The sequence below is a fragment of the Capronia epimyces genome, assembly GCF_000585565.1.
Source record: "Capronia epimyces CBS 606.96 chromosome Unknown aczIQ-supercont1.2, whole genome shotgun sequence".
In the NCBI taxonomy this organism is placed as follows: Eukaryota; Fungi; Ascomycota; class Eurotiomycetes; order Chaetothyriales; family Herpotrichiellaceae; genus Capronia; species Capronia epimyces.
This window is the reverse complement of record NW_006912905.1, coordinates 835,348-861,684: the sequence shown is the minus strand read 5'-3', so window position 1 is coordinate 861,684 and position 26,337 is coordinate 835,348. Positions and strand designations below refer to the sequence as shown.

Here is a 26,337-nt window from a genome sequence, read left to right as displayed (position 1 = left end):
CAGAATGGATTAATCATGTAGACTGGATTCCTGACTACTATTCTGTACTTGCTGAGGTATGGTCTGAGGTCTCTTCTATCATCTCTCTGCCTCTCACACCCTTCTTGTCTGGCAAGTGGAAGTGGCACAATTCTTCGACATTGATTGATTCGTTCTTTTGAGGGAGCTGATGACCTTCCGGTGCGGGACACGCGGACACGGCCATGGCATCAGACATGGCTTCGGCTTCGGCTTTGGCTTGAACCATCCAGGGATTGTTCAGCAGCCTTGCCGGTGGCAGTGGCAGCGGAGTGTACATTGGCGGAATAAGAATAGTGCACACCGGAATCCGAATGTGAGGGAGCTTGGACATGGACAGGGACAGGGACATGGCCATAGGACATTCGAATGGCAAGATGCATCCAAGTCCATGAGGAGGAGGTGCTTGCGGTCAACTTCACCTTCAACCTCGCAGACCATAACCACATTCTCATCGAATCATGCACCTTCGTATCCGTCATACCTTTCCTTCGACCCCTCGTCACCCCATGATGATCTCGCGTCTTTCCAACGCCACGCCCGGCGCAACGGTCTGTCACCCACCAGCACAGTCTACAGGGGCACATGTTATGAATATCTCGCGCAGAGCACGTTGCGGTCGTACGGGTTCGAACTGTATCGTGTCGGCGGGCGGGGTGATCGAGGCGTCGATCTGGTTGGTGTTTGGCGGATTCCGAAGCCTGTGTCGGCCAAGGGAGCGCGGGTGGAGGATGCCAGTGGTCTTGACAAGTCTAGAGATCATGAGTCGGATGAACAAGCCGGTGGCCACGGCACGTCAAATGAGGATCATCAAAACGTGTTGAATGAGGATCGCCTCAGCACGTCCAGTCAATCTACCCACGACATCTACAGTCCATTGAGTTCTCAACCAGAAACCCCCCAGAGAGCATCCAACGTGCAACGGCGTGCAGACACCCAATCCGACAGGCCCGACCAGGTAGATTCACACACCGTGACCGACACGCTGAGGGTTCTGGTCCAGTGTAAACGCCTCACTGGGAAACACGCGAAGATCGGGCCGAATCTGATCCGCGAGCTCGACGGTGCTGTTCGAGGAGCGAGGCACTCAGCTCTATGGGGGCCTGGTATTACTACTAGTGTTGCCGTTGACGTCGACGTCGATGCGGGCACTGGTACTGGTATTGGCACTGGTACTGGCACTGGTACTGGCACTGGCACTGGCACTGGCACTGGAACTGATACTGGCACTGGCACTGATGCTGGTACCGGTACCTCCAACCCCTCATTCCATTCCACAAACACATCTACAGGAACGGGCCCTGCGATCGGTATTCTCGTAGGCACCAGGTCGGCCACTAAAGGCGTTGTGGAAAGCATGCGTCGATCAACGAGGGGGTTAGTATGGATCATGATGGAGGAATTTGAGGTTGAGGTTGAGGATGAGGTTGAGATTGAAGGTGAAGGTCAAGGTGGGGTTGAAGGTGAATGTCAAGGTCAAGGTGAAGCCAGCATCGAAGCCAAACCTGCCGGCGAAGAACAGACTAGTGCCGCTGAAGTCGATAGCAGCGCCAGCGAGCGAAACCAAAAAGAGCAAAATCACCACAAGAAACAGATCAACCAGGTCAACCAAATCGACCCAAGGAAAGAGGGAATAAATCAAAGAGATGGAACCGACCTAAAGAAAGAGGGAACAAATCGAAGAGAGCAAACCGACCCCGACTCCGAATTCCATGTCGATGCCGATGTTGATGTCGATATCTCCAGCACAGACACAGACTCTGATCCCATCTCAGACCCAGACACAGACCCAGACACAATCCCGCCTACTCACCCTCACCCTCCTCGTCCTGCCCATCCCATCTTAAAAGGCCGCATCAGACAGATCCTATGGAACCAAGCGGCGCGCGATCTGGGCCTGGAAGGAATCGACGTAGTTAAACGCTACAGCTACGATTACAGCTACGACTACGATGAGCAGAAGCAGAAGCAGGGGCAGGGGCAGGGGCAGAGGCAAGAGCAGAAGCAGGCGACAGAAGAAGTCGTGTTTCTGCGTGGCGGGATGGTGTGGGGTGGGTCGTGAACGGGTGTCAAAGGCTGAAAGGTTCCATGTTCTCTATCAAAGGGGTATGGGGGCCTAGACTTTATAGGGATGCCTATACCAGCCTTCTGGGTAAAGGGCAAGGCTGGGAATGCGCCTAAGTTTGACAATAGGAAGACAGGAAGTATAGAATAAACAAGAACTAGAACGATATCAATGTCAATATCAATATTAATACCCTACACATAGTTACCATATATATATATTCTACACATACCCTATATATACCCTATACATAACCTACACATATATTGTATGGCAAGAATTGGAAATCTGTTTCAGTCTATTCCATTCCCACTAATTCAGGTACCGAGGGAACAAGTGTAAGTGTAAGAAAGTGGCCAGATGAGATGAGCTGACTTGAGCAGAGTAATACTGGAATGAAGGGATCACTAAATCCTCTGTCAACTCTCTTTCGTATTCTTATGCTTGTGATGACTGTGCCTGCGACTGTAACTAACTGGCCTATCCTTAATTCTCTTCAGAGGCTATCTGTCCCTTACAAGCCCAACCCAGACCAGACCAGACCAGGATATCCGCCATCTCTCGATCTATAAGACGGAACGACCCATCGATCAATCAATCTCTCTCTCTACCTATAGCCATCAATCAATATATGAGAACATCGACTCGACTCAACTAGACCCCTCTAGTCCAGCCCAGTCCAGTCCAGTCCAGTCTACCTCCAACCAAGTACAATCTACAACTTCGCCTTGATGGGTTCCGCTTTGGCCCCTTCCAGAGAAGGCAGCAACAGGTCGCGAATGTCGTTGGCCGCTTCGTTCAAGAAGAAGCTCATTCGCTCACACCCGAGTCTCTTGGATACCACGTTGAATTGTAAACTAATGGAAAAGGGTTAGCAATGCTTTCCTCTCCATCACAGCAATTTCCGTCTTTGCGAAACAAGACAAAATCAAGATCAAACGAGCAGCAAAAAAAACATACCTGTTTTCGTTGATCATATAAGCAATACCCCATCCCTGGTCGACCACTTGACTCCATCCGTAGCCGTTGAAGTATTCGGAACTCAATTGACTGGAACTAATGTACCACGTCGACGAGTATGCGTAGGCTGGGTCCTTGAACAGTTCCGGCAGTTCTTCGCCCTCTTTGATCAACTTCTTCAATCCAAACAAGTGTCGGTCGACCCCGTAGCCCTCGCTGGCGGCGGCCGTGTATTCCACGTGAGCCTTCACCGCGGCCCGGAATAGACGTTCGGTCTCTTCTCTCGGCACCGACGGGTCAGCGATGGCGTTGCAGAAGGCCACCGACTCGTCTGAAACAGAACGCGTGGTTTCGGTCCGGCCCAGCTGATACTTCCGGGTGGCGGCAGATTCGTACGTCGGTCGGTTCTTGCCGTACATCTTGTGGTAAGCCAGTTGAATGACCATTTGCACGTATGCGTCTGGGGAACACTTGAATTTCTTGATCAGTCCCTTGCCGTATGCTTGGTAGGCTTGCACTCGGAGATCGTGTTGAGAGATCACCTGGCGGAATTGCGCCTGGGCATTGGCCAGATCGTCCAGGACGGCGGCAGAGGTCTCGAATTTCAAGGGAGTCGGGTCTGGAAGGTCGGATCGAATGCTCGGGTTGTCAAAGTCCAGTTTGTTTTGTACAATGAGGGCGTTGACAGTGTCGCACAGACGGTGTGTGGGGGTGCCGTCCATCATGCTGTGTTCCCCGATGAAACCTGCGGTGCCATTGTCATTGACGATGAACTGCAGTGGCTTGTCAAACCATCGGTTTGCTCCGTCGCCGTGCCAGTAGACGTGGGCTCGCTCTTCCAGGGTGATGGGGGTGGTAGTGTCCAGGCAGACGACGAACGAGGAGGCTTCGATTTCCTTCAGCACGGCCTCGTTCAACGGAGATGCCGCCAAAAGGTTTTCGCGGGCTTTGGCACCTTGGTCACGCGGGAAGGTTGTGATGGCGCCAACGGGATCAGCAATCTGAGCACCTTTGTACACCTTGTTGAACTGCTGTTCCAGTTCGGACGTGTTGAGTTGTCTTCCGTTGGCATGGGTTTGGATCTTCCAGAATTGGTGGTTTCGCACCGCGATGATGTGCTCGTTGCCTTCGGCCGGGTATTGAATCGGATAATCGGTGGGCAACGCGGCGACTCGAGAGGTGTTGAACATGTACTCGTAGCTGCTCATCGCCATGGGCTTTCCGCGCATGTACTCGGGCTCCAAGCTGCTGGTGTCGACCTGGCGCTTAAACTCGAGAGCGGCGGTGGTGATGGCGGCCGCACGTTTGGCCGGGTCTCTTCGACGTCTATCGTCGCGGAAGGAGTAGAAGTAGGAAACATAAGGCACCACAGGGTCGCGGTAGCCCAGGTATGCCGCCTCGTTCCACCAATCGATGATCCAGTTCTTCACGTTGGGGTCCTGCGCTTTGGCGATCAATCTTTCTTGTAGCTTGGGTCCCAGACTTCCCGGCTTGTTGAACGCTGCCACCGCTTTTTCTGAGGCCGAGTATTCTTCTTTGGTCAGGAGAGGGTGCAGACTCTTCAGGTAGCGGGCGGATGTCTCTTCGAGGGAGGGGACTGGCAGTTTCGGCAGAGAGTCCTCGAACCGGAGCATGTTGCCCTTGGATTTGTCTTCCCGGTATTCTGCATACATTGAGGTTAGTCTTGTTCTTCACAGCATCTCATCTCGTCCGCTCGGGATGGCTTACCCTCAGGGACCCAGAACTGCGGTTTCGTCGAGGCTTTCCGTTTGTTTGCGGGGGCCATGGCGAATGCCTGAGACTGTCAGCTCTCGAACGGCCAATGTTGAGGATGAGGATTCACATCTTCCTACCTTGAAAGCTGCTGAAGTTCTGGATGCTCGAGGGATTGCGAGGAGTGATGAGTGTGCTCGACCAATGGAGGACAACATACCCAGATCACACAGGCCGCAAGGGAGTAGGGTGCAAGGAGGGACTGGGGACACGAAATTCAAAGATGGCAGCAGAGACAACAGATCAGCAGGCCGCACGAGACTTTTTAGATCGGACTGGATTCGGAGAGAGATATGGGAAGCAGCCAGGGCACGAGCTGTATTACCGCGGCGTTGGTAGGAGGGTGCGGGAGCGCAGAGGCGACCTCCCTCGACACCACGCACACGCACACACACGTTCCAGTTTTGGCCGAATGAGCCCGTTCAGCCGAGGTAAGAGGTGCCTGGCTGCCATTGGCTGAGTCGTCCGGGGCGGCGGGATGGAGATGGGAAAACATCGGCCCGGTGCCAAGCAGCAGCCATGTCGTACAGAATACCTCAATACTGCCAGTCAGAGATCTCGGAGGGAAGGAATATCAATATCACAATCAGCTTCAACCGGGAATCGATATCCGGAGCTCAGGAGGCCAGGGGTGGCGGCCTCAGTCATGGTAACGTTGCCCTCTCTCCCCTCTATCCTCTATGCTTATTACTGCCTATATCAGACGCACGCCGTTGACCCGCTCGAATAGCTGGGCTTCGGTTCTATAGTTTTTCACCCCCTGCGACATATCTGTGCAGCGCCTCTCCCAGGCCTACGTGATCTTCCCCGGTTTCTTCGTCCCCCTCATGCCACGACTCCAAAGCATTCAGACTGCACAAATGTCTCATCGTGGGTCGTCCGTGAGGACAATTCCAGGGCTTGTCAATCGTCCCCATATGCGACACCACCTTCTCCATCTGCTTCTTCGACAATGTCTTGCCGATCATGATGCTGGACCGACACGCTCTCATGGCAAACATCTTCCTCACTTTGGCCGGTCGCGGAACTCCCACTCCCGCTTCATTGCCACTGCCACTTCCAAGCCCAGGTGCCTCGGCGAGAAGGTGGATGAGTTCCTCGAGATCTTGTGTGTTGAAAACGACTTCCTTGCTCAACGGGAGACTGACAAGTCGGCATCGTTGTCCGACCATGCTTTCGCCGCTCATGTCCATCTCCACCACAAACCCATTCTTCTCCAGCCCTTCCTTATTCTCAAGCACTATCTCTTCTTCCACCGCCGTCAGATCTAGAATCGCCGGCCGGACAAGTCGCTGATTTCCCACCACAGTCTCGGCCTGTAGTCTTTCAAAGTTATATTTCTCATCGGAGGCGTGTTGGTCGATAATAAACAATTCATCTCGGCCTGACCGCTCCTTTCTGTCTGCTAGTATACGTGGTTTGGCGGGCCGCACCGCGAGGATAAAACCGAGATTGAACTGCCCCACGATAGCCATCTCCGCGAAATCCTCTTTGGACACTGTTAGAGAGAGTCGCGTCTCCGGATCCTGCAAAATCGCGTGGTCACTGTCCGCCGTGGCTTCCTGGGTATTCAAGTCGGCCTGGACTTGCTCGAGAAGGGCTCGCATTTGCCGGGCAACAGATGCAGTAGAGAACTGGACCGTCGCCAACAGGTTCGTCGTGGAATCTTTTGTTTGTCCCGCAGTCAGTGCTTTGGTGGCTCGCTTCAAACTGTCTTTGCTGGGAATAGCCGACTTTTCTTCAGCAGCTCGGATGAGCTCAGCTACTCGTGCTTCTTCGGCTTTCTTCTTCTCTGCCTCATCGATGTAATCAGTGTCGGATTCATCCCCCGGTATATCCGCCTTATCGGGTGGTTCATCATCTGATTCACCATCCTCTCCACTGTGTTGGGAGTCTTCGGACTCTTCTGAACCGAGCTCTTCACTTGCCCCAGAATCACTTTGGGCAGAGTTGGACGCCTTGGAATGCCCGGCGACTTCTTCTTCGTCCGAGACGTCAGCTGCCTCAGCACCAAACTTGCGCAACTTCTGGGAGAAATAGGTCACTGGCGAGTCCTGCGTAAGACGTTTGCCCACTGCGTCTGCTCGCTGCTTCCCGGCCGTCTGTTCTCTTGTTGTATGTGCTCTAGGAAACTGTGTCCCTAGAATCGTAGTGATCGTCTTGTCTCCAATCTGAACCGTAGCAAGCTCTGCCGGTATCCTCTTGGGTCTCATACGATCGAACGCGTTAGGCACAGCACCTGGCTCCTCCTTGGCTATTGACGGCATGGTGGATGGAATCTCGGGAGACTCTGAAGCAATCTCGCTGTGGGAATTTCTTTCGTCCTCCCAAGTCTGTTGTTCATCCATTTTGCCATCGTCATCACGGGCATGAGGGTTGTCGGAATAATACTGGGAGCCGCCGTCCATTACCTCCTTGTCCCCATCCTTCAGCGAGGCGAGTGTATGGACATCGTCATACTCATCTAGCTGAGCTACCTTCTGCGCTTGCACGTTCAAGCTTCGTGCCAGTTCCTCGGCTCGTTTTCCTTCTCGTGCCAGAGCGTTTGCTTGCTGCTTTTCGTCCATCTGGGCTTCATCCCTCGTGCTCGTGAAGTTCTTAAAGTGCTCCCTGAACAACATACCGGGATTATCTTCCCCTGTTGAATCCACTTCTTCGGTGCCCTGACTCTCTGCCTGCTGCTTGGGTTGGCCTGGTGATGTAGTCTCCTGGCTGTCCGTATCTGGCGAAGCCGAGGACGCCTGCCTCTGAAAGCTCAATCTCTGGAAAGCAGGCAGCTTCGGCGTCTGCAGTTGAGATTGAGGGACGGTCTGGTCATGCTTGTCGAACATCTCATTCAGAGCGACCTTCAAATTCTCGATGAGAGCGGCCGAGTCGTGGAGTAGTATGGTTCGCTTGTCGGGCGACACATTGACGTCGTATGCGTTTGTGTCCATTTGCAGATCTGCAAAGATAAACGGGGATTGAGACACATTGAATGCCTTGTATACTTCATTGATGGCTTTCGCAATTTGCGGCAAGCCACAAGGCCTGCCGTTGACGAAAAACATTTGACGATCCGGGGTTTGTCTGCCTTCACCGAATACCGGCTTTGATATATGACCTTTGACATGGATTCTTGACTGAGTTTTGTCTTTGTGGACCAGTTGTGTGAGCGTGGGTCGGAACTCCAGCTCCAAATCCAAGGGAACCAGGGCAGCCAATGTCTTCGCTCCATATACGTTTGCGATGTTTTCCCTAGTGGTAGCGTTGGCTTTAGTCGAGAAGACCGTCACGCTCTTCCCCTTGGGCATGGTGTTTTTGACGGTGAACTTGACATTGACACAGACACATGCATAAGCTTGTAGCAGTGCTAGCACTTTGCCATACTCTCTCTTGATGTTCTTGGCCAGTTCCTTCCGTCGAACGGGCAGGCTTTCGAAGATGGCTTCCACCGTAGCGGTAGTGCCTTTCTGACAAGCGACAAGGGTTGCAGACTTGAGCTTGCCCGAGACGTCAAATTCGAGTCGTTTACCTTTGGGAGCCTCTTCTGCTTGTGCGGTCGTGACTGAGAACTTGGACAGGGCGCAAAGAGAGGAGAGCGCCTCGCCTCGGAAGCCGAAAGTCTGTAAGTTGGAGAGATCTTCATAGCTAGATAGTTTTGACGTATAGTGTTTCAACGCGATACTGTCGTAATTGGCGGGCGAGATCCCGGACCCGTTATCTTGAACTTCGATTGCATCCAGGCCATTGTTTCTGAAACGAACCTCGACGCTGGTAGCCCCTGCATCAAGGCTGTTTTCGATCAATTCTTTGGCTACAGAACATAAATCAACTATGACCTGCCCAGACTGGATCTGGTGCACGGATTTGGCCTCGATGGCCTTGATGGTGGCCATTCCAGCCCATGGTTGGCCGTGGAGGGTACGAAAAGAGTCAAGCGGTGTGAGGGGCCATCTTAGGTTTGACCCGAGCTCTCAAAGAAAGCGCAATGGATCGTTAAACAGACAAACAACAATATCAGAAAGGATGACAGTCAAGTTGGAGGAAGCCGAAATCAGGCAGATATCGGGCAGCACGTGATCGACCACACTAATCCGTAGCAGGAATAGCACCCGACATCGCCAAGCATGGCGTTAATTGGTCGACCTCAGGTCGGCTTGAAGCGGCAAGATCTTTCTCTCCATGAGGGCGTCGAGGCAAATATCCAGCCTTGGATCAGCGAACTGTTCCAGTTCCTGCTCCTGTTCTTTTAGAGATTCGATTCCAGCCATAGAGTTGTGGTAGCGCTGGCACATGAGAGAACTACGACGCTTCCATCTCCATGTTGCAAGAACTGCCCGTCGAGGTCATCCAGCAGATCACCGGATGCTTACCCACGGCGACGTCGATAGTCAACCTTGGCCTGACCAACCGCAAGCTCCATGAAATCGTCTCGGCCGACGACTATGCTGTTTTCAGGGGGTTTGTGCGAGGGACATTCCCATCGATCAGGACGCCTCCGCTGTGGAGAGATGCCGCTCGTGTCTTGACATCGCGGTCTCGGGCCTGGGACCGTCGAGCATTCATTGGGCGACAATGCCATCCACCACCGGACGCAGTTGTCCTCCCGCAGGGCCAAAGAGCACGCATCGTATCTGGCTACCAACCAGTCATTGACAGCTACGAAGACTGGCAAGGAGGCCCTTGGTCTAGTCGCAAGGAAGTTTTGGCCTGGGGAGCAGGCGGGAGATTGAGAACGCGTACCAGCACGGACGGAGGAATCACTTGGAGCTCTTTGCGGACACAGGATGACCACAGGCAGGACCTTGACATTCTTGATGTCCATCTCCTACGGCCGCACCAACACGACAACACCGATGGCGAGACGATCATCCTGATGAGGCCTGACAAGGAGGTGGTCAAAGTCGAGACGACATCCACGCCCGATGTATTTAATCAAAAGTCGACATATATCATACCAGCGAATGATATATCGTGTATGGACGCTACCAAGGGCATCCAACCAATCCTCTCGTTAGTCGGCGGGTCTTCCATTCGCCTATATCCAGTGCATGGCGCGGAACGGAATATTCTACCAATAGACACGGTACCCCTCCAAGAGAAAGACAAACGCCCGCGGTTTGCCAAGTTCTTATCAGACGACACATTAGCAGTCGGAATGCAATCGCTTCGTGGACAAGGCCGAGACCCGATTCAGATTTACAATGTCAGTCCGACCGGGATATCAGTCAGGCCCGTTGCAGAGACATTGCCCTTTTCCGAATCCGCGGCTCCCATCATAGGGAGACACGGCGCCAATGTGGTGGCGCCCTTGGACGACTTTGGCACGAGTACACGCCGTCCCGGCCAGATGTTTCTGTCTGGCTGGACTGATGGCGTGGTCTGGCTTCATGACACACGCACCCCGAGGCCGGTGGCTGAGTACATAGACAGTGTGGACGACGGTCAGATTCTCTCGCTTTTGCCGATCGGCCACGAACGCTTCCTCGCAGGAAGTTCTCAGAACGGTTGTCTGAAGACGTATGACCTCCGCATGACAGGAGGGCGAGTGTATTCGTACCTCGAAGCCCGAGCCCGAGCCCGTTCTCCCAGTGCCGACGCTCCTACTTCCCTTGAAACGGGCTCTTCCAGCCCCACAAACAATCAATTCAACCACGCAACCTCTCCATCTCCGTCTCCATCTCCGTCTCCGCGCGACTTCAACATCTTCCTCACTCCTGCCATCAACTACGCCGAACAGCCATGGGAGCCTCTTTCCCACCGGCGCCTGCGGCAGGACAACCGTTACCGCGGTTCCATCTACTCGCTCTCCAGCCCGTCACCCATGTCCCCGACCGTGTATGCCGGGATCAAGAATCATGTCATGCAGCTCGACTTTGTGTGCACAGACGACTACCGAAGCGACGTACCGGGACTGGTTGATCCGGTCTTGGGTCTAGACGATCCGTCGAATCGCGTCTTCGACTTCTCGTGCTACGAGCGGCCGCGGGAAGGACGGGAAAGTACGGATCCGGTCTTGTTAAGGAAACAGAAACAGATGAATCTGACCGAGGAAAGGAGGAATAGTAATAGTGCCCGCAAAATCGGTCGTGGAGGGCACAGCGTCAGATCCGCACGTGTAGCTGCTGATGACGACGGATGGGATGAGCGGTGGCAATTAGAGACCCATGATGGCGTCCGTGAGGGGATAAACTGGGGCCCGTAGGGCCTGACTTGACTGATCGATCGCATAATAGATAGATAGATATTCACCGGATATTAGGATTTAGATATAAGGTGCGAAATTTGTCGGACATCAGGCCCCAAACCAAACGTAAGGGTTTCTAATAAGATCGTGTGTTCCCAGGTAATTCTGTGTCAACTATATAGATTATTGTCTCTCTGTAGTTGCGCCGTGTTTGTCTTCATATCACTCTGAAAGGCTCTTGCAGACCCGACGAGGCTGAAGTCGCCAAGCCCGCCGTCACAGCCTCGCGCCTCAAAGTATCCGAGACAGTAACACCACTGTAACAGCCCATCAGCTCTGAATCCAGCTTCTTCCACCAGTCCTTTAGCCTTCAGTTTGTGCTGTGCATTGTCCAGCTCCACGACGTCAACTCCCACCTCACCTGACCTCAATCCTTTCTCCTTTCTCCTTTTCCTTTGAACTTCTGCTATCGCAGAATCCCTCTTTCAATTATGGCCAACGCACCCACCACCAAATCCCTCTACCGGCGTCTCCTGCGCGAACTCCCTCCTCTCCCGGTGCCGCGGCACAAAGCACCACGGACCTCGATCCATAGCTCGATCCGCGCGCACTTCTACCAGCCTCCGGCCAGCAACAGCGAAGAATACATGGTCGCCCGGCGCCAAGAGCTGGAGCAGTTTGCGGCATACCTGCGCGCCCAGCGCATGTACAACACCCTGCTGCTGCGGTATAATCCTGGCATGAGCATTGTAGATGAGGAGGAGCGGGTGCGGCTGACGGCGCGGAGGGTGGGGATGGAGTTACCGGCCGAGTACGAGTGGGAGAAGAAACCATGAACGGAACGAAAGGAGTTAATTGTAATGAAATGGCGGTGATGGTACTACCAAAGGGAGGGGTTTCTATCGATGGAGCAGTAATGTCAAAAAGGACACAGTCAAGGATGGGAATGTCGAAAGGGACACATCAAAGATCGAAATGTCAAAACGGACACAGTCGAAGATCGGAGTGTCACAACTGACACAGTCAAGAATAGATCTGTCAAGTCCAACCGAAAGGTGAAGGAGCAGAAGTTAAGTGAAGAGCGAAGCGAACCATCCCATCTGGTGAAATGTCAGGCATCGAACACCGGACATTCGAACAACGAAAGCGCAGCGGAGACTACACGGACACGGAAAGAGGACGAGCAGCGAACAGTGAACAGCGGATGCAAGGGGACAAATCAATGCGAATGCGCAGACAAGACAAGCTCGGAAAATCTGTGGCGACCGCGGCCGAACCATGAGGCATTGTGAAAAGGAGTGACCCTGACCGAAGATGAGGCATTGTGAAAAGTAGCGACCCCGAATGGAACATGAGGCATTGTGAAAAATAGCGACTCCGACCGAAGAAGAAGCAATATAAAAGCAGGAGGAGTGCTCAACCTCAGCTCAGCGGATCGGTCTCTGCCCAGGGCGGAGGAGATATGTATCGAAATGCAAGAAAGACTGTCTCTCCACACTGCACAGCCTCGCCCGTCGCCGCACTGATCTAAATGTTGATGTCAGATCATTGAAGAGCATAGCATACATCGACTGGTCTAAATGATGTCCAGGTCAGATCACTCAAGAGCATGAATACATCGGCTGATCTAAATTTCAAGAGCATAGCATACATCGACGGATCTAAATGATGTGAATGTCAGTCAGTATTACCCACCAACGCGCAATGCTATCGGGCTTCTTCTTCTTCTTCCTGTGGCATCAGACCGCTCTTCCTGTGCATTTATCTCTCTACTCCCGCCCGTGGGGGATCGGGCATCAGAAGTCTGCTGTTCGACGAGTGATAGGTGATAGGGGTAGGATATACACATATACATATACACATATACATATACACATATACACATATACATATATACTACATCTATACTACGTGTGTGTGTGTGTGTGTGTTTAGCTCATCATGTCCAGAGAAGGGTGGGGTCTTGATGCTACGCTATATGAGTTTCGAGCTCCAGCTCCATAGACAAGACGACTCGTCCTATTGTCTGGCTCGTTTCGTAAGTATCAAGTCAAACCAGTGAGTGATCCTGTATCCATGGATACTTGTGATATAAACATATAGACAGAAAGACAGAAAGACAGAAATAGGGAGGAATGCATAGATTCAAAACCTAAACTACGTCTACCCTAACCTATATACCGTATCATCATAACCCCGGATATCATGAAGCGCCGAACCCCAACGTCAACCTGACCTGAACAGCAATCAGGACCGTCTATCATGACGTTCTGGCCTAGCTTGCCATTAGAATCCAGAAAGATCTCGTTCAATGATTCCCTCACCTACTCTCATGATGGTGGGCCAAATTCGTCTCCGTATCTGTATCCGTATCATAGAAGAAAATCTCCCTCGTTAGAAAAGGCTTGGTCATCCAGCCAGAGGTTCTGTCCTGCCTCAGCCTCAGCCCACCAATCATCAGGGACATCGAACCGCAGGACTTCACCGGTGGTGGTACCATTGGAATCCGGGCCAATGCCCATTCCAAAGATTGGGAAGTCCGGCACCATTCCAGCATGATAGGTAGGATCGACCTCGGGATGGCTATGGGTGTCGAGTATCATAGAGTCAAAGTCGAATCCGGCCCCTGTCCAATCTGGTGCCATTGTCTCGTTCTCGAAGTTCTAGATTCGAATCTGCCATCTGGATTCATATTCTCGAGGATATCGGTCGCATGTGGCAGGTCTGGTGTCATTCCAAGAGCGGTCCCATGTGGGAGCACATCTGAAGGCATTGTTGCGAGGTCGTCCATTCTCATATCCAGCACAGGCACCTCGTCCAGGAGCGGCATATCTAGGGCGGGAATGGGGATGGGAATGTCATCCAGGAGTGTTTCTCCGTTTCTCGACAATTCAAACTCAAGCATATCGCCGCTGAACATGAACACAGGGTCCAAGGGGTTGGAGACATGCGCTTCGTCTTGCGGGTTGCCGGCTTCCATAGTGGTAAGGGTTTCAGTCGCCCTGATCTCTCCCATCTCCATAGACAAGAGCTGTTGCGACTTCGCAATCTCCTGGTCGAAATTGCTTTGGTCGACGTCCGTGTCCGCGTCCGCGTCCGTACCTGGCGACTCGGAGTGCGACAGCGGTTGCTCCAGGCTGGATTGGTCGTGGTCGTCGAGGTCTCCAGTGATATCCTCAACGACAGCGCGCTTGACATTCCAGGGCATATCTCGTTCTGCCGGGACTTCGTCGTCCTCTTCATCCAAATCGAGTTGTTCCATTTCTTGTTGAAGCTCCGCAAATTTGTCCATGACGTCTTGCAGGCAGTCTTCTGCGTTGTTTTCGGAGACGGAATGAAGTCCACGGCTCTCTTGAGCTTGCTTTGCCTGCACCCGCCGGAGATCCTGCAAACATGTCTGGGTGGATGGATCGTCGGATCCGAATGCTTCGTTCGCACTATCATACGCTTGAGCGTAGTAGTCGTGCGCTTCCCCCCAGTCCATTCTTTTCTCCCAGATACACCCGAGATATGACATAGTCATCTGCCAACAGTCCTTTTCTTCGTCGGCAAAACCGTTCAAGAGCAGAACGTTGTGGAAAATCTTTTCCGCCTCGTCGTTGAAACCATGCAGGAAATGAAGCCTGCCGTACAGACACAACAGATGTCTGTAGTAGTAACTGTTATGGCCAAAGTGTTTCAGTCGTCGTCGCAATGCACGTCGGCAGAGCTCAGATGCCGACTCGAAGTCACACTCCTCCGTGATCGTCTCGACCAGTATCGCCCCAATCTCGGCTGCCAACCTTGAGCGACTATCAGCTTGTCTCAGTGCAAGGTCGTACATCAGTTGCAAAACCAGATGAGAAGAAGGGACGAACCCTCCTGACCTGCTCGCCAGCGCGAGAATCATTGTTACAGGATGTGCCTCTCCCAAAATTCTTCTAGAAACCGTGCCAATGTAGGAATAGGTGTTGCTTCTTAGTTGCATAGCCAGACCGGGCGAATCTTTCCTACAAAAGTTAAGAAGCACGTACAGCAAATCACCATAATCATACCGAAGGAAATTCACAGTATCTCTGCGAACTGTGGTGACGAGAGCGGCAGCAGCTTCAGTGATACCGTTGGCGATCAAGCTGCATCTCTGGTAGATATCGATGAGGAAACCTTTGGGCGTAATAGCCGGAGGCGTTCCCATGTGAGTCTTCTCAGCCGGTTGCATCCTGAGGGGCGAGTCCTTGCGGAGACTCCATTGGAAGTAATTATTGACCTGCATCAAGATAGCCTCGAGGTCACGGAGCTCATTGGAATGGTGTAGTGTAGTCATCGGCATCAGTGCGTTTCGGCCAGAGGGATTCTGTGTCGGATGCGAACCACGGTCAGTAGTTGGTCTCGTCCTGGTGATTCCATCCCGGCCATTGCTGGAATCGCTCGAGTTCGGATGGCAAGACTTTTCGAAAAGAGTCGGGAAATGGCGCTTCGCACGCTGCACTGGGACCAGGCTGTGAAGGGTCGCTGGAAGAGGGATCCCGGCTCTCACGAAACATTGAGCAGAGTCCGCCACAGCTGCCAGTTCCTCCCGTTTGTAATTCTTTTTGAAGTTCCAGTTCTTCATTCGATGCTTGTACATATGGGGCCTAATCAAGTTAGCACTGGCCGTCAGACAGGGGTAAGATACTGACGCAGCATGGAAGTTGTGGTCCTGTTCGAGAATTCTTGCAATCTCTTTCAAAGGAAGTTTATCCTTGATATAGAGTCGCTTCACAATTCCCTCGATGCGCTTCCATTCAGCCTCGCTTGGAGCGCGGTTTCGACGACGCGGTGGTGCCGTTGCCATTGCTGACTTGTGTGGTGGTGGCACAGAGATCCTTGATATATCGGACACTGTCCAAATGTATGCTAGGAACAAGTAGGGTATTCAGCCTGATGATAATGGTGATGAAATGGGACTGAGTAGGAACTGACGGCACGACCCGACAGAAGAGTCAAGTCGCATAATGAAGATCTGATAGACATGACAAGAAGAGAAAAGAAAGGCTCGGTTTGAACGGACGGCGTTGATATAGATCTCATGGGACAGTCAAGCCGCGCAGCAAAAGTAGTTATTGTAGAGAGTCCGAAGCCATGGCCGACGCAAAGAGGCGGTGCATGGAGATGTTCCCATTGGCTCTTTCGTTCCTCGAGCATCATCAGCATAACGACTTTTGTTCAGCCAACCAGACCCTGGTTGTACTCAGCCGCCGCCTGGCCAAGGGTTAGACACCATCACATAATCAAAGAGATTGCCTGGGAGGACTAAAGACATAACTTCAACACGGCAGGTTTGACATGTCCTTCCAGCTTGGTTCGCAAGAGGAGTGACTGATTCATGAAGCAATCCAACCGAGAGCAATGAGTGACAATCTCGTGCGTCGGTGAAAGATGAAGTCCTGCTGCAATGGCCAAATGAACGTGACAACTGCGGCGGTGGACGGCCCCGAAACCCAGGCTGAAACACGGCTAAGGGGCTAAGGAGGCCTTGACCTATAGAGCGCTGGTATCCATTGATGATACTGCTGTCCGGAGTTGACACACAGCGAGCACAATACGCCTCCTCGTCGATGCAGCAGCCATGAAACCGAGTATAGAAGGTAGGAGATAATATCGTGTTCAGCACTCAGTGCTGAATGCTGAATCTCTCTTGCAAGAGCCCATCAAAGTGCATTCGGTCTGGTCATCATGTGCCGGGTGTTGTGAAGGCGTCTCATTTCCATGATTCAGTCCTTTCTGGCGGTCCATTGTATGCGAATATAGTATACTTCTTCTCATGTCCTTTCCATCCACATTCGCCAGGTCGAAATCAAGGCAATGCCAGCTTGCCTCTTCCTATGAACCGTATCTATGACAACAACAAGCCGAACCCGCGAGACACCGATGCACCGTGTCCGTGGACCAAGAGAACTCACGAGGCTCACTCTCGCACAGAAGACACATAGATCATAGCAGCAATGCGAAAACGCCACGACACTTTATATCAACCACTCGAAGCTGTTCCATGGCAACAATAATGCGGGACGCTGCCATCACCAGCTTCAGCGACATCATTCTGATTTGTTCTTCTTCTTGCACCTTAAGGTCCTCTTGACCCATTTCCCAACAGCGGTCGGTCTGAATTCCTTCGTCTCGCCCGGGCGAATTGGGGGAGTCATAGCGTCAGGTCTCCGCATCTCTCCAGACATAGACATCACAGGAAGGGTCGAAGTTGCCACGGAAGCTGTGGTCACTTGATAATGGACGTTTGTCGGGATCAAGGGCGACAGGCCGCCCAGATCAGAGCTCATTGTTCTTCGATGGTGCCGACCACAAGATGAAGACTGACGGCCGGATTGTGGTTGGGGGGATCTACCAGAGATGCATTTTGTACTTGGTGGCTTCTGCAGCTTGGCCGGCGTTTGTATTCGGTCTGTTCCTCGTTTCCGGTAGGTTACAGGAGGAGAAGGAGAAGCACCGTGCGGCGACTTTGACACAGCTAGATGACACATTGTCCGTTGTTGGTATGCATCGGCTCCCATGCTCTTCTTAGGTTTTGCTGTGGAGGCTTGGGAACGGCTGACCTCTCTGTCACTGTTGAGCCTCTCTTGCACCAAATGGGCCTTCCTTCTCGCATGAGCATCCAAAATGAAACGTTCTGTGGCGCGGAGATCGGCAAACCCTTTCTTCAGCCGGGCAAACCGGGAGAGACTTTTCTCATCATCGTCCCAGTCAATGTAAGAGACTTCTGGCTGGGTCTCACTGAACGGAGGCATATGGATGCTGGTTTTCGGGTTCGCACTCATCACAAGATGAGAATCAACTGGTCTCCGAAGAGTGACACCATCAGATGCAGGTATTGCTTGGTCAAAGGTATCGTCATGGTAGATGGATGTTTGGCGCAATAGGGGAGGAACTTTGCGAGCCTGGGGGCTGGTACTTTGAATCTTTGTGTGGGGAAGTCCCTCTGACGGGATTGCCGAGCAATTCATCGAGACAGTATTGGTTGTTGGTGTTCCCTCAAGGGCTGATGAAGTTGCCGAGTATTGTGAATGGGTCAGCGACGGCACTGGAGTACTGGACCGAGCTGTCTCAGTCAAGGGCTGTTCCAGTTGTGAGCACGGTTGGTTCAATGGCTCGGAAGTCGCATTTCTTTCTGGGTTATTCGGTCCGGGCACGCGTGCTGCAGATGCTGACGGCGTCGACGACAGCCAGCAGTCGACACTAGCAGGACCTTGCTGGAAGTCACTACGTAGAAACAGTCTTGGGGCAGGTGGAAGTAAACTCGGAGGGCGCTCTTGACGAAGTACAGAGATCCGATTGCCAGGATCAGCCGGGGTAGCGATTGAGTCACAGTAGGCAGTGCTTGCGGCAAAGAAGCAGTCGCCCCATTCCTTTTCATCCGTGAGCGGAGGTATTTGAGGAGGACTTGCTGGCCACAGCTGCAGCATTTCTTCAGGATATAGGGAGGGCGAAGGAATTCTGGGTAGAAGGAGAAATTCTTCTGATGATGAATTCGAGATCAGGTGGTCTGGAGGAACTGATTTCCGGTTCGAAAAGGAGCTTTCAGGACGGGTGACGCGTATAGGCCCGGCGAGATCCCCTTTTGTTATTGATGGCATCCTCCTGAATTCTCCAGGAACAGAGTGGTCGTACCCAGGCATGTGCTCAAGAGTCTAGGCTTTCAAAGTCAACAATTTGCCATTAACAGTCTTGGTCCCGGAGAGCAGGGCGTCGAAGAAGGCCAACTGGGTCCTGACCATCTCAGTGCAATGAGGAGGAGGAGGAAATGGTGTGAAAAGAAAAGCTCCTAGATTTATTAGTCCAGGAGACAGTACGATCGAGGATCGTGGCTTTCTGTAGTCACTGTGACTAGCCTTGAGCGGCCCCACGAAGGAGCAGCATCCCAACTGATGCATGCAAGCCACAGTCTGATGCACAACCGGCGAGGTCAATTGGGATGATGGGCTAGGCTGTGAGGGCAAGCCAGGGATGACGCTGCAACCTACACATGGGGGAGGACGAATGTGGTCGAGAGCAATGACCACGTCCAGACTGCCTGGCCGTTGCACAGACACAGGGCATTCTCATGACACGGACACCATTTGGGTATGCTCGATTCGGGCATGACGTGCCTGGAGCATTCGGAGTCGAATGTTCGCATCCAAAAAAGGCGAAGAGAGTGACCTGGCCATGGGTCTTGGATTTCTCTATGCGTTGATGACTTCCGCCCTGGACAAGATTGTCTGGCAAGGGCATTCAACCGTGGAACAGAAAGTGAGATTCCCACATCCTGCATGGCTTGTTATCGACTGTCATGTTTGGCGGACTCAAGTGTTAGGTAAGCCTTCTTGGTCGACAGGATGACCCCGGCCTGACTTGTCAATTGTTTTACGCCATAGAGTCAAACCGTCGCTGGTGTAGGGGATGGAAGTGTCGCATGTGCACGGGTTGACAATCCAGCCGACATACCGTCGCACACCTGCTGGACTAGATGAACCCCTCTCCAGGGGGCAATCCAATTTACATTCCAGTTTATCGGCACAGCAACCAATTTTCGGCAAAACAAGAGAACACAAAGAGAAGAGCGGGTTCGAAGCTGTCCTGCTCTTGGTGAGCCCGTCAATATTTTCATCGATGCATCAATGCAGACGGTCCAGAATGATCCGTGGGGGCGTTGAGGAGGGCAAACAAGAGAGGTCGATGGAAGATCGTATGCGATGTGCCTAGTTCCATATGCACGACGTATCTGATCCCCAAAAATCTGCATACAGCACCCAGACCTGGTTAAGGGCTAGAGACGATGCCATGATCACTAGGACGTGTAAGATTTGATCCTGGTATAACACTCGGGACAAGCGAAGGACCGCAGCCTGCAGCATAATAATAGCTCATGAACATTAGCCTCATTTTGAGCGAGATGTCCACTTCCTGGTATCGTCCGTCTCATCGTACAGGCTGAAAGGGGGCAGGGAGGTCAATGATGGGTGCTCAGCCTTAATTAGTAGCAATAGAGATCTGGGCAGCGACCCTGCTGGAGATAGTCGAATGGCCTTAGGAGGCTCCCTAGCCCTTGGTGGGCGGCAAGACACGCATCATGTGGACTGCAACATTCCGAGCGAAGGGGTAGAGGGACTAGGAATCAGGCCTGGCAGTGGCATCTGCGGTGTCCGATTCGTGACAGGTGTGTGCTTTGGAACCAATCCAATGGCGAGCATCCTCCCAAGACATCCGCACACATTGTAGTACCTGGTTCCTGGAAGATGGATGGTAGATGATGGTGGGGGCGAGCAAACAGCGTCAAAGTGGCTGCTCGAGGTATTTTTTACGTCTTCCTTCTTTTCTGTATTCCGCTATCTCAGCTTCTTTGACGGCGAGGTGAGACTGGAAGAGCCCGGAGCTTGATGACGAGCGATCGATCGGTGAATGGACGGGGTGGCAGGGATGAGGTGATGGCGTTTTGATGAGCTGGCATGGCCGCTCACCGAGTTTCTTCTCTCCGTTCTAGTTGGGCCAAGCAGCAAACTGCGCTCGCGTCCGGACTGCGCTGTCCAGCCTCCTCAGCAACTCGCAACTCCCACAAATCCAATCTGAAAAATCAAGGTCGCGTCTTGGACCATGGCACACCGTTCGAGGACTTTTCCAGGCTGTTCCTCAATCCTATCGCCTTGTTTCCAGCCTTCTTTGGGTTTCAACTGTCGGCTGCGGCCCTCATTCCCGGCCGAGGCGATATCTTGAGCCTGCGCTTCCCTTCCAGCTCTACGAGTACCTTAGCAGATGCGCTCTATCCTAGAACACTACCTATCGAATAACATTAACATTTTTGTTTCTGACTTCTCCACGTCCGCTCCAGCTTGGACGGTGTCAATCACGGAAGAAAAGCGTTGGCTTGTGCGAAGGACGGACCTCCCATGCAGCTGTCTGCGCTTCCTCCCACGTTTTGATCTCGCCGCACCCACCACCCTGTGATCCTACCATGTTCTTCAACACCACGCAGTTGAACAAGATCCGTTGTTTAGCATAGCAGAACAAATATTCATGCCTCATCACCAACATTTCGGGTCGACACCTTCGAGACAAGATTACGGCGCGATCGCTGGCGTGGACACCCAAGCGAAGCCCAACCACCGTGATTTCGCCGCATTGGACCAGCCACACAATACCTTCTCTCACCAACTTTCTCCCTCGCCCCATCAATGCTGCTGTTCAGTGCCTGACACCTTGCTCCAATACTGCCTAGTACTTTACCACCTCGAGAGCTTGTGTATGCCGTGTTTTTCCACCGCCGGACTGAAGGTCCCAACTCCTAGAGCTTTGCGCCGTAGGCGCATTCATCGAGTTGTCACAACATCCTTCCACCACAGAGTACCCAGCTGTCGAAGTGTCTCGACACGAGCCGCCTCACTTTGACGACCTTTACGAGTCTCACGATCCTCACCCAGAACCATCACCCCGACGCCAGCAACAACTATCCACACCGCTTCTCCAAAGAGATCCTATATCCTCAGGCTCAAGCACCGCCCGGTCTCTGCGAAGGACTCCCCGACTCCCAGAAAGACAGACTGGCCGAGATACGGGATCTCGTCCTGCTCACCGAGTGAGAAGGCCAGAGACACCGCCCGGCACACCCCCAGTTCAGTTCGACGATTCTGACTCTACTTCTCCACAATTCTTCCAGCGACTGGTGCAGGACGAGTCATTTTGGCCGCGGAGGACAACCCGTATTTCCCGAAACACTCACGAAGCAATCTTGTATGCTCTGGAAGCTATCAGAAGAGGTAGTGGTGTCAATCCAAAGCCACTGACTGCGGATTTACTTGAAGAAGAGGCTCGAATGTCAGATCTGACAGGGGGATATCCGCCCGGTACCGTTGCTGCATCTGGTCGGACGCAAAATGGAGGAGCAACTCGTGCGACAGCCGCTGCTGGTACTGGGCCTACCCCGACCGAACCACCTCGATATCGTACTCCGACGGAAGTCATGCGAGAGCGACGAGCGCGGGAAGCTCGCAAAGCCGAGGAGGCAGCCGCCAGGCTTCGTCAAGAGGAGGAAAGGAGGTTAATGCAAGAGGGACAAGTTGTTGGCGTTGGGGATGATCCAACGCGACGAGTCTCGGGGAGGCCGGGGGCTCAGTCCACCCAGGCCTATAACATCGGTGGCACGTCCACCCAGGTACCGGGTCCTTCAACTCGGCGACAAGAAAATGTCCCTCCAACACAGACAGGTGCCTCGAAACCGACCCCTACGCACTCTAGACCCGTTCAGAGTGGCGGGAGGGGCCCGACTGTCTCTGCAGCTGCACAGCGAGATCGAACTGAAGCATATGAGCAGCTAAACATCCCATCCACAGCTAAGCCCACTGGACAGGCTGGACAGAATCCACGGGCGACTCAACAGAGTCAACAACCCCCACAATCTGCTGCTCAACCTGGACAACCGAGTGGACAACTCCCCGGAGCTGGAGGAAGGAGAGGGTTTCCTAGCGCCTTTGAGAGATGGGAAGACTTGTCTTCACATTGGGAAGGAATCGTCTCATCCTTCATTCATCGATTGCAAAACAATGCGGACGAATTAGCTGGCAAGCCGATGGAAAGACAGATGGCACGACAGATTGAAGACTTGTCTGCCGCGGGCGCGAACTTATTCCACGCTGTTGTCGAGCTTCAACGACTCCGAGCGTCTTCGGAGCGGAAGTTCCAACGGTGGTTTTTCGAAACAAGGCACGAGCAGGAGCAGGCACAGGAGCGACAAGCGGAGCTCGAACGTCAGCTTCGAGCAGAACGAGAAGCACGGACGCAAAGCTCCGCGTCGATCGAAGCGGTCCGTGCCGAGAAACTCCGCGCAGAAGACCTGGTCAAGGAAATGCGGCGGGAATTGCAAATCAGCAAAGAAGAAGCGCGGCGTGCCTGGGAAGAATTGGGAAGAAGAGAACAAGAGGAGCGGGAGAGGACGATCTCATTACGGAGCGGAGAACCCACCCTAATTGGAGGAGTTCAAGTTGTGCCGATGCAAGGGCTTCCAAGTCGGCAAGTAAGCTCAGCGCAGCGACCACAGACCCGAGACGGACCGGCTGCTGGGGCTGGTCCGACAATCTTGTCCGGCCAGCAGCAGCAGCCGGTGCATGGTCCACAGCAGCCTCCCTCTCGAAGCCAGACTACAACAACATCTCTCGACTCCCCGGGCGAAGAAAGTCGACAATTCAGCTTCCAGCCTGACCCAAGAGATTCCCCCACAGTGACGGATCCGTTTACGGACACTTCTCGACAGCGTGAACCTCAAACCCAACTCCGGCACGAACCAGACACGCAGTTCTATCCAAGTCCTCCCCATCCAACACAGCCTCAGACCAGCGCTGCTGCAATCGCTGCCGCCCGTGCCGCCACATCAGGGGCCGGTTCATTGTCCGGTCGAGGTCCGGGTGACACGCGCTTCTATCAAGAGGCGCCCACTGGCGCAGCACCGGCCCCTGTACGCTCAGGAACCGGCGACACAGAGCGATCATACATAGCGTCTACGGCCTCGGCCCTTTCGGAAGAGGAATACCACATCAACCCAGACGGCAGTTACAGACGCGACGCACACGGCCGCCGCATCCCGTATCGTCAGCCGATTGGACAAAATCCGCCGTCAGGACTAGCGGAAGAAGTGGAACTCAGCGAAGATGAGCGAGGGGAGCAAGAAATAGCGGAAGCAGAACTGTCCGACGACGATGACCACACCGCCGATGTGGAGCGCGAGAGGATGTACGCTGCACAGTATAGACAGGGACAGCCTGCACCACAACGCCTGCCTCCGACGACCTCAGGGTCTTCGGGCATGCCGCGAACAACATTAGGTGCACTACCTACCATTCCGCAGGGTCAGAGAGCAGACCTGTCAGCACCCGAATACGAAGAAGGCGAAGAATACGAGTCGCCCGCCGTCACACAAGCAACCGCGACGTGGCAAGATAGCCGTCATCGCCATCCAACGCGCCTGAGCGACATCATCGAAGAGCAGACCTCGCACACAAGCCCCAGCCGGATGAGCCATGCTAGCGGCACTGGCGGTCTACCTGGCGAAGGGTATGGCCGAACAGGAAGCAATACCGGGAACTCACGTTCATCTGGACAGCGATGATTCCCTTTTTCTTCTCGGTCCGTATGGGACGCAGGAAGCTCACAGTCCTGACTTAACCAGATAAAGGCAGTGCTAGCGCGAAGGGGTGGGAGTTGCGGGAGTTATGGTGGGCTTCAGGGGTGAAAAAGCTGTACAGATACAACTTTCAGATTGTTTCCTTTTCACGGTGGATGTTTTTGCTGTTCTAGGTCGTCAACCTTTTTCTCATCTCATGCTTGTCTTGTTAAGGGTGGCTATGACAGAGCTCGCTCAGACCTCCTGCATCCAATCCATCCTGGATCCTGGAGGATTCCTCCACAACAAGATACGGCACAGAATAATGGTTATGCTCGGTGCGCAATGCACAGATAATTCCTTTGCACATAGAAAGGCGGATCAATCTGCTCGTCAAGTCGAGTTCCCTTCAGTTCCTACAAGGTCAGGATCAAACTGGCTCTCTCCTTGGAACATGGCCTCTGAACTGCATTGGCTTGCGGCTAGAGGCCAAGTAACTAGACTCAAAGCCACGCTTTGGGTGGTGTTCATCTTGTTCATGTCAATCACTTTGCTGCTTCCAGTCAAGGAATAGACCGACCCATCCACATTCTGTATCCAATAAGTGATGACATCTGGAGTGTACATGTTGACAGCGATGCACAAGCAGTCAGCTACCACCTGCGGTTGTCCTTGACACTGTTGGACGACCTGGGGAACCAAGGCGATGTTTGGCTCAGGATCAAGGCCGATGTTACCGCAAGGCAAAGCAGTACTCGCATTCAGCACAAGAGTGTCGGCCACCGGTCCATTCAGCTGCAGGTGAACTTGCAGTACGTTGTCTCGGAAGTATGGGATGATGGATGCGACAGTTGCTGTGTTCTGTGGCTGAATAGTCAAAGACTCGTTCAAAAGTGCTGGTGTGATGCCTTGTTTGGGTGGCGGTATGTAGGTAGGCACTGCAGAATCGACGGCTGGTTCTGGCATGGGGGGTGCCTGGCGACGTTTCAGATCGACAACCCGTTCCATATCAGGCGCAGTGTGGGTATCGGCGATGTCGTCTTGAAGCTTGTACCATTCCTTGATCGACTTGCAGTTGCAAGCATCGTCAATGATCGAGTAGAAAGGCTCTTCATCGCCCGTGCATTCCAGGTCTGCGCATGGACTGTTGAACTATGTGACGTGTCAGTGAACTGCGAAGACAAGATGAGAAGGGGCGTTATCTTACCAGGTAGTGGTCTTGCCAGTCAGGACACTCGCAAGAGTACGTGTCAAGATTGAAAGTTGCCTTGCCGAGGAGACAGAACTGGTCCTTGCACAGTTGCTCGATGACAGCAAGTGCTTGGTAGCTCAGATCGGGGGTCTTGTCGCCGACGATTTTGGTGGGTGCCGTGGACGACAACGCGATGAATAACAGTGTGACAAGTAACATTGCGACAGCCATTTCGTACGGGATTGCTATAACTGTGGTTGACTAGGTGGGAGGAACGGTTGAACAAGGAAGAAGGTGTGAGGATGTCGAATAATGAACGAGTGGAAACGATTGTAGGGGTAGACAGGTTGGTAGAAGTGAAAGTGAACTGACGTGAAAGAATTGCCGCACCTTGTCTAGGCTTCGTCGCAACTGCGCTACACCTGCCTTACAATATGAAGCCACCTGGCAGTGACTGTACCGGACATTGCTGAGGAGCACTCCTTCCACATTCTTGAATTTCTGACCGATGTGAACGGGGCTTTCTGGGAATCCGTGGTTGTGCTGAGTTGGACAGGCCAGCTGAATGTGGGCCAGTGTATGGCAGCAATGGGTTCAGAATGTACACTTACAGTAAGCTGGCCTTCACCAGCATCACGGCGAGGAGGAGCGTAATTTTAGGATTGAAGCCGTGCTGTGGTTGTGGCTGAAGGGGCACGTCTCAGTCTCACGAGGCTGAGCTAGTCCCGATCAGCTGACCAGCTCACAAGGCTGACATAGGCCCGGCCCGACCGCAGTCTTGGCAGTTGCAGGGACCAGCAGCCGGTCTGTTGCCTCGTTTTCCTCCACCACGTCAAGCGTCTGTGCTGTCGCATCTTGGACAGTCATATTTAGCATCCAAATGCCCAACTCAGGACTCCGGACTTAGCACTCAGCCTTCGACAAACCTGATTTTGATGATGTGTTTCCCTCTGGTTGCTGCATCAGCAAACATGGTGGCTGGGAAGCCATGTCCGCTCCCAACCACCACCGCCAACACCCCAGCCTCACTACCCTGTCCACCTTTTCTTTCCTCCGATTGA

The 26,337-nt window shown here is 53.1% G+C and overlaps 9 protein-coding genes across 9 annotated transcripts; 4 read left to right on the top strand and 5 right to left on the bottom strand.

Moving 5' to 3' along the window:
* Window positions 1-409: 409 nt before the first annotated feature.
* A1O3_02132 (uncharacterized protein) lies at window positions 410-2,080 on the top strand (the record flags this gene model as incomplete). Its single annotated transcript, XM_007732275.1, has 1 exon — window positions 410-2,080. The coding sequence occupies one exon, from the start codon at window positions 410-412 to the stop codon at window positions 2,078-2,080; it is 1,671 nt and encodes a 556-aa protein (XP_007730465.1).
* Window positions 2,081-2,798: 718 nt separating this feature from the next.
* A1O3_02131 (carnitine O-acetyltransferase) lies at window positions 2,799-4,829 on the bottom strand (the record flags this gene model as incomplete). The annotated part of the gene is made up of 3 exons (XM_007732274.1): window positions 2,799-2,940; window positions 3,044-4,706; window positions 4,772-4,829. 3 exons carry the CDS (start codon window positions 4,827-4,829, stop codon window positions 2,799-2,801), a joined length of 1,863 nt encoding a protein of 620 aa, XP_007730464.1.
* Window positions 4,830-5,559: 730 nt separating this feature from the next.
* Window positions 5,560-8,694, bottom strand: A1O3_02130 (DNA mismatch repair protein PMS2; the record flags this gene model as incomplete). Its single annotated transcript, XM_007732273.1, has 1 exon — window positions 5,560-8,694. One exon carries the CDS (start codon window positions 8,692-8,694, stop codon window positions 5,560-5,562), a length of 3,135 nt encoding a protein of 1,044 aa, XP_007730463.1.
* A 425-nt stretch (window positions 8,695-9,119) lies between these two features.
* Window positions 9,120-11,003, top strand: A1O3_02129 (uncharacterized protein; the record flags this gene model as incomplete). The annotated part of the gene is made up of 1 exon (XM_007732272.1): window positions 9,120-11,003. The coding sequence occupies one exon, from the start codon at window positions 9,120-9,122 to the stop codon at window positions 11,001-11,003; it is 1,884 nt and encodes a 627-aa protein (XP_007730462.1).
* A 473-nt stretch (window positions 11,004-11,476) lies between these two features.
* Window positions 11,477-11,821, top strand: A1O3_02128 (uncharacterized protein; the record flags this gene model as incomplete). Its single annotated transcript, XM_007732271.1, has 1 exon — window positions 11,477-11,821. The coding sequence occupies one exon, from the start codon at window positions 11,477-11,479 to the stop codon at window positions 11,819-11,821; it is 345 nt and encodes a 114-aa protein (XP_007730461.1).
* Window positions 11,822-13,584: 1,763 nt separating this feature from the next.
* Window positions 13,585-15,798, bottom strand: A1O3_02127 (uncharacterized protein; the record flags this gene model as incomplete). Its single annotated transcript, XM_007732270.1, has 3 exons — window positions 13,585-14,974; window positions 15,020-15,598; window positions 15,644-15,798. 3 exons carry the CDS (start codon window positions 15,796-15,798, stop codon window positions 13,585-13,587), a joined length of 2,124 nt encoding a protein of 707 aa, XP_007730460.1.
* A 1,252-nt stretch (window positions 15,799-17,050) lies between these two features.
* A1O3_02126 (uncharacterized protein) lies at window positions 17,051-18,592 on the bottom strand (the record flags this gene model as incomplete). Its single annotated transcript, XM_007732269.1, has 1 exon — window positions 17,051-18,592. A coding segment is annotated over one exon (1,542 nt), but the record flags the coding sequence as incomplete, so codon positions are not given.
* A 2,416-nt stretch (window positions 18,593-21,008) lies between these two features.
* Window positions 21,009-24,090, top strand: A1O3_02125 (uncharacterized protein; the record flags this gene model as incomplete). The annotated part of the gene is made up of 2 exons (XM_007732268.1): window positions 21,009-21,099; window positions 21,281-24,090. 2 exons carry the CDS (start codon window positions 21,009-21,011, stop codon window positions 24,088-24,090), a joined length of 2,901 nt encoding a protein of 966 aa, XP_007730458.1.
* Window positions 24,091-24,477: 387 nt separating this feature from the next.
* Window positions 24,478-25,507, bottom strand: A1O3_02124 (uncharacterized protein; the record flags this gene model as incomplete). The annotated part of the gene is made up of 2 exons (XM_007732267.1): window positions 24,478-25,236; window positions 25,292-25,507. The coding sequence occupies 2 exons, from the start codon at window positions 25,505-25,507 to the stop codon at window positions 24,478-24,480; spliced, it is 975 nt and encodes a 324-aa protein (XP_007730457.1).
* Between the last annotated feature and the right edge of the window lie 830 nt (window positions 25,508-26,337).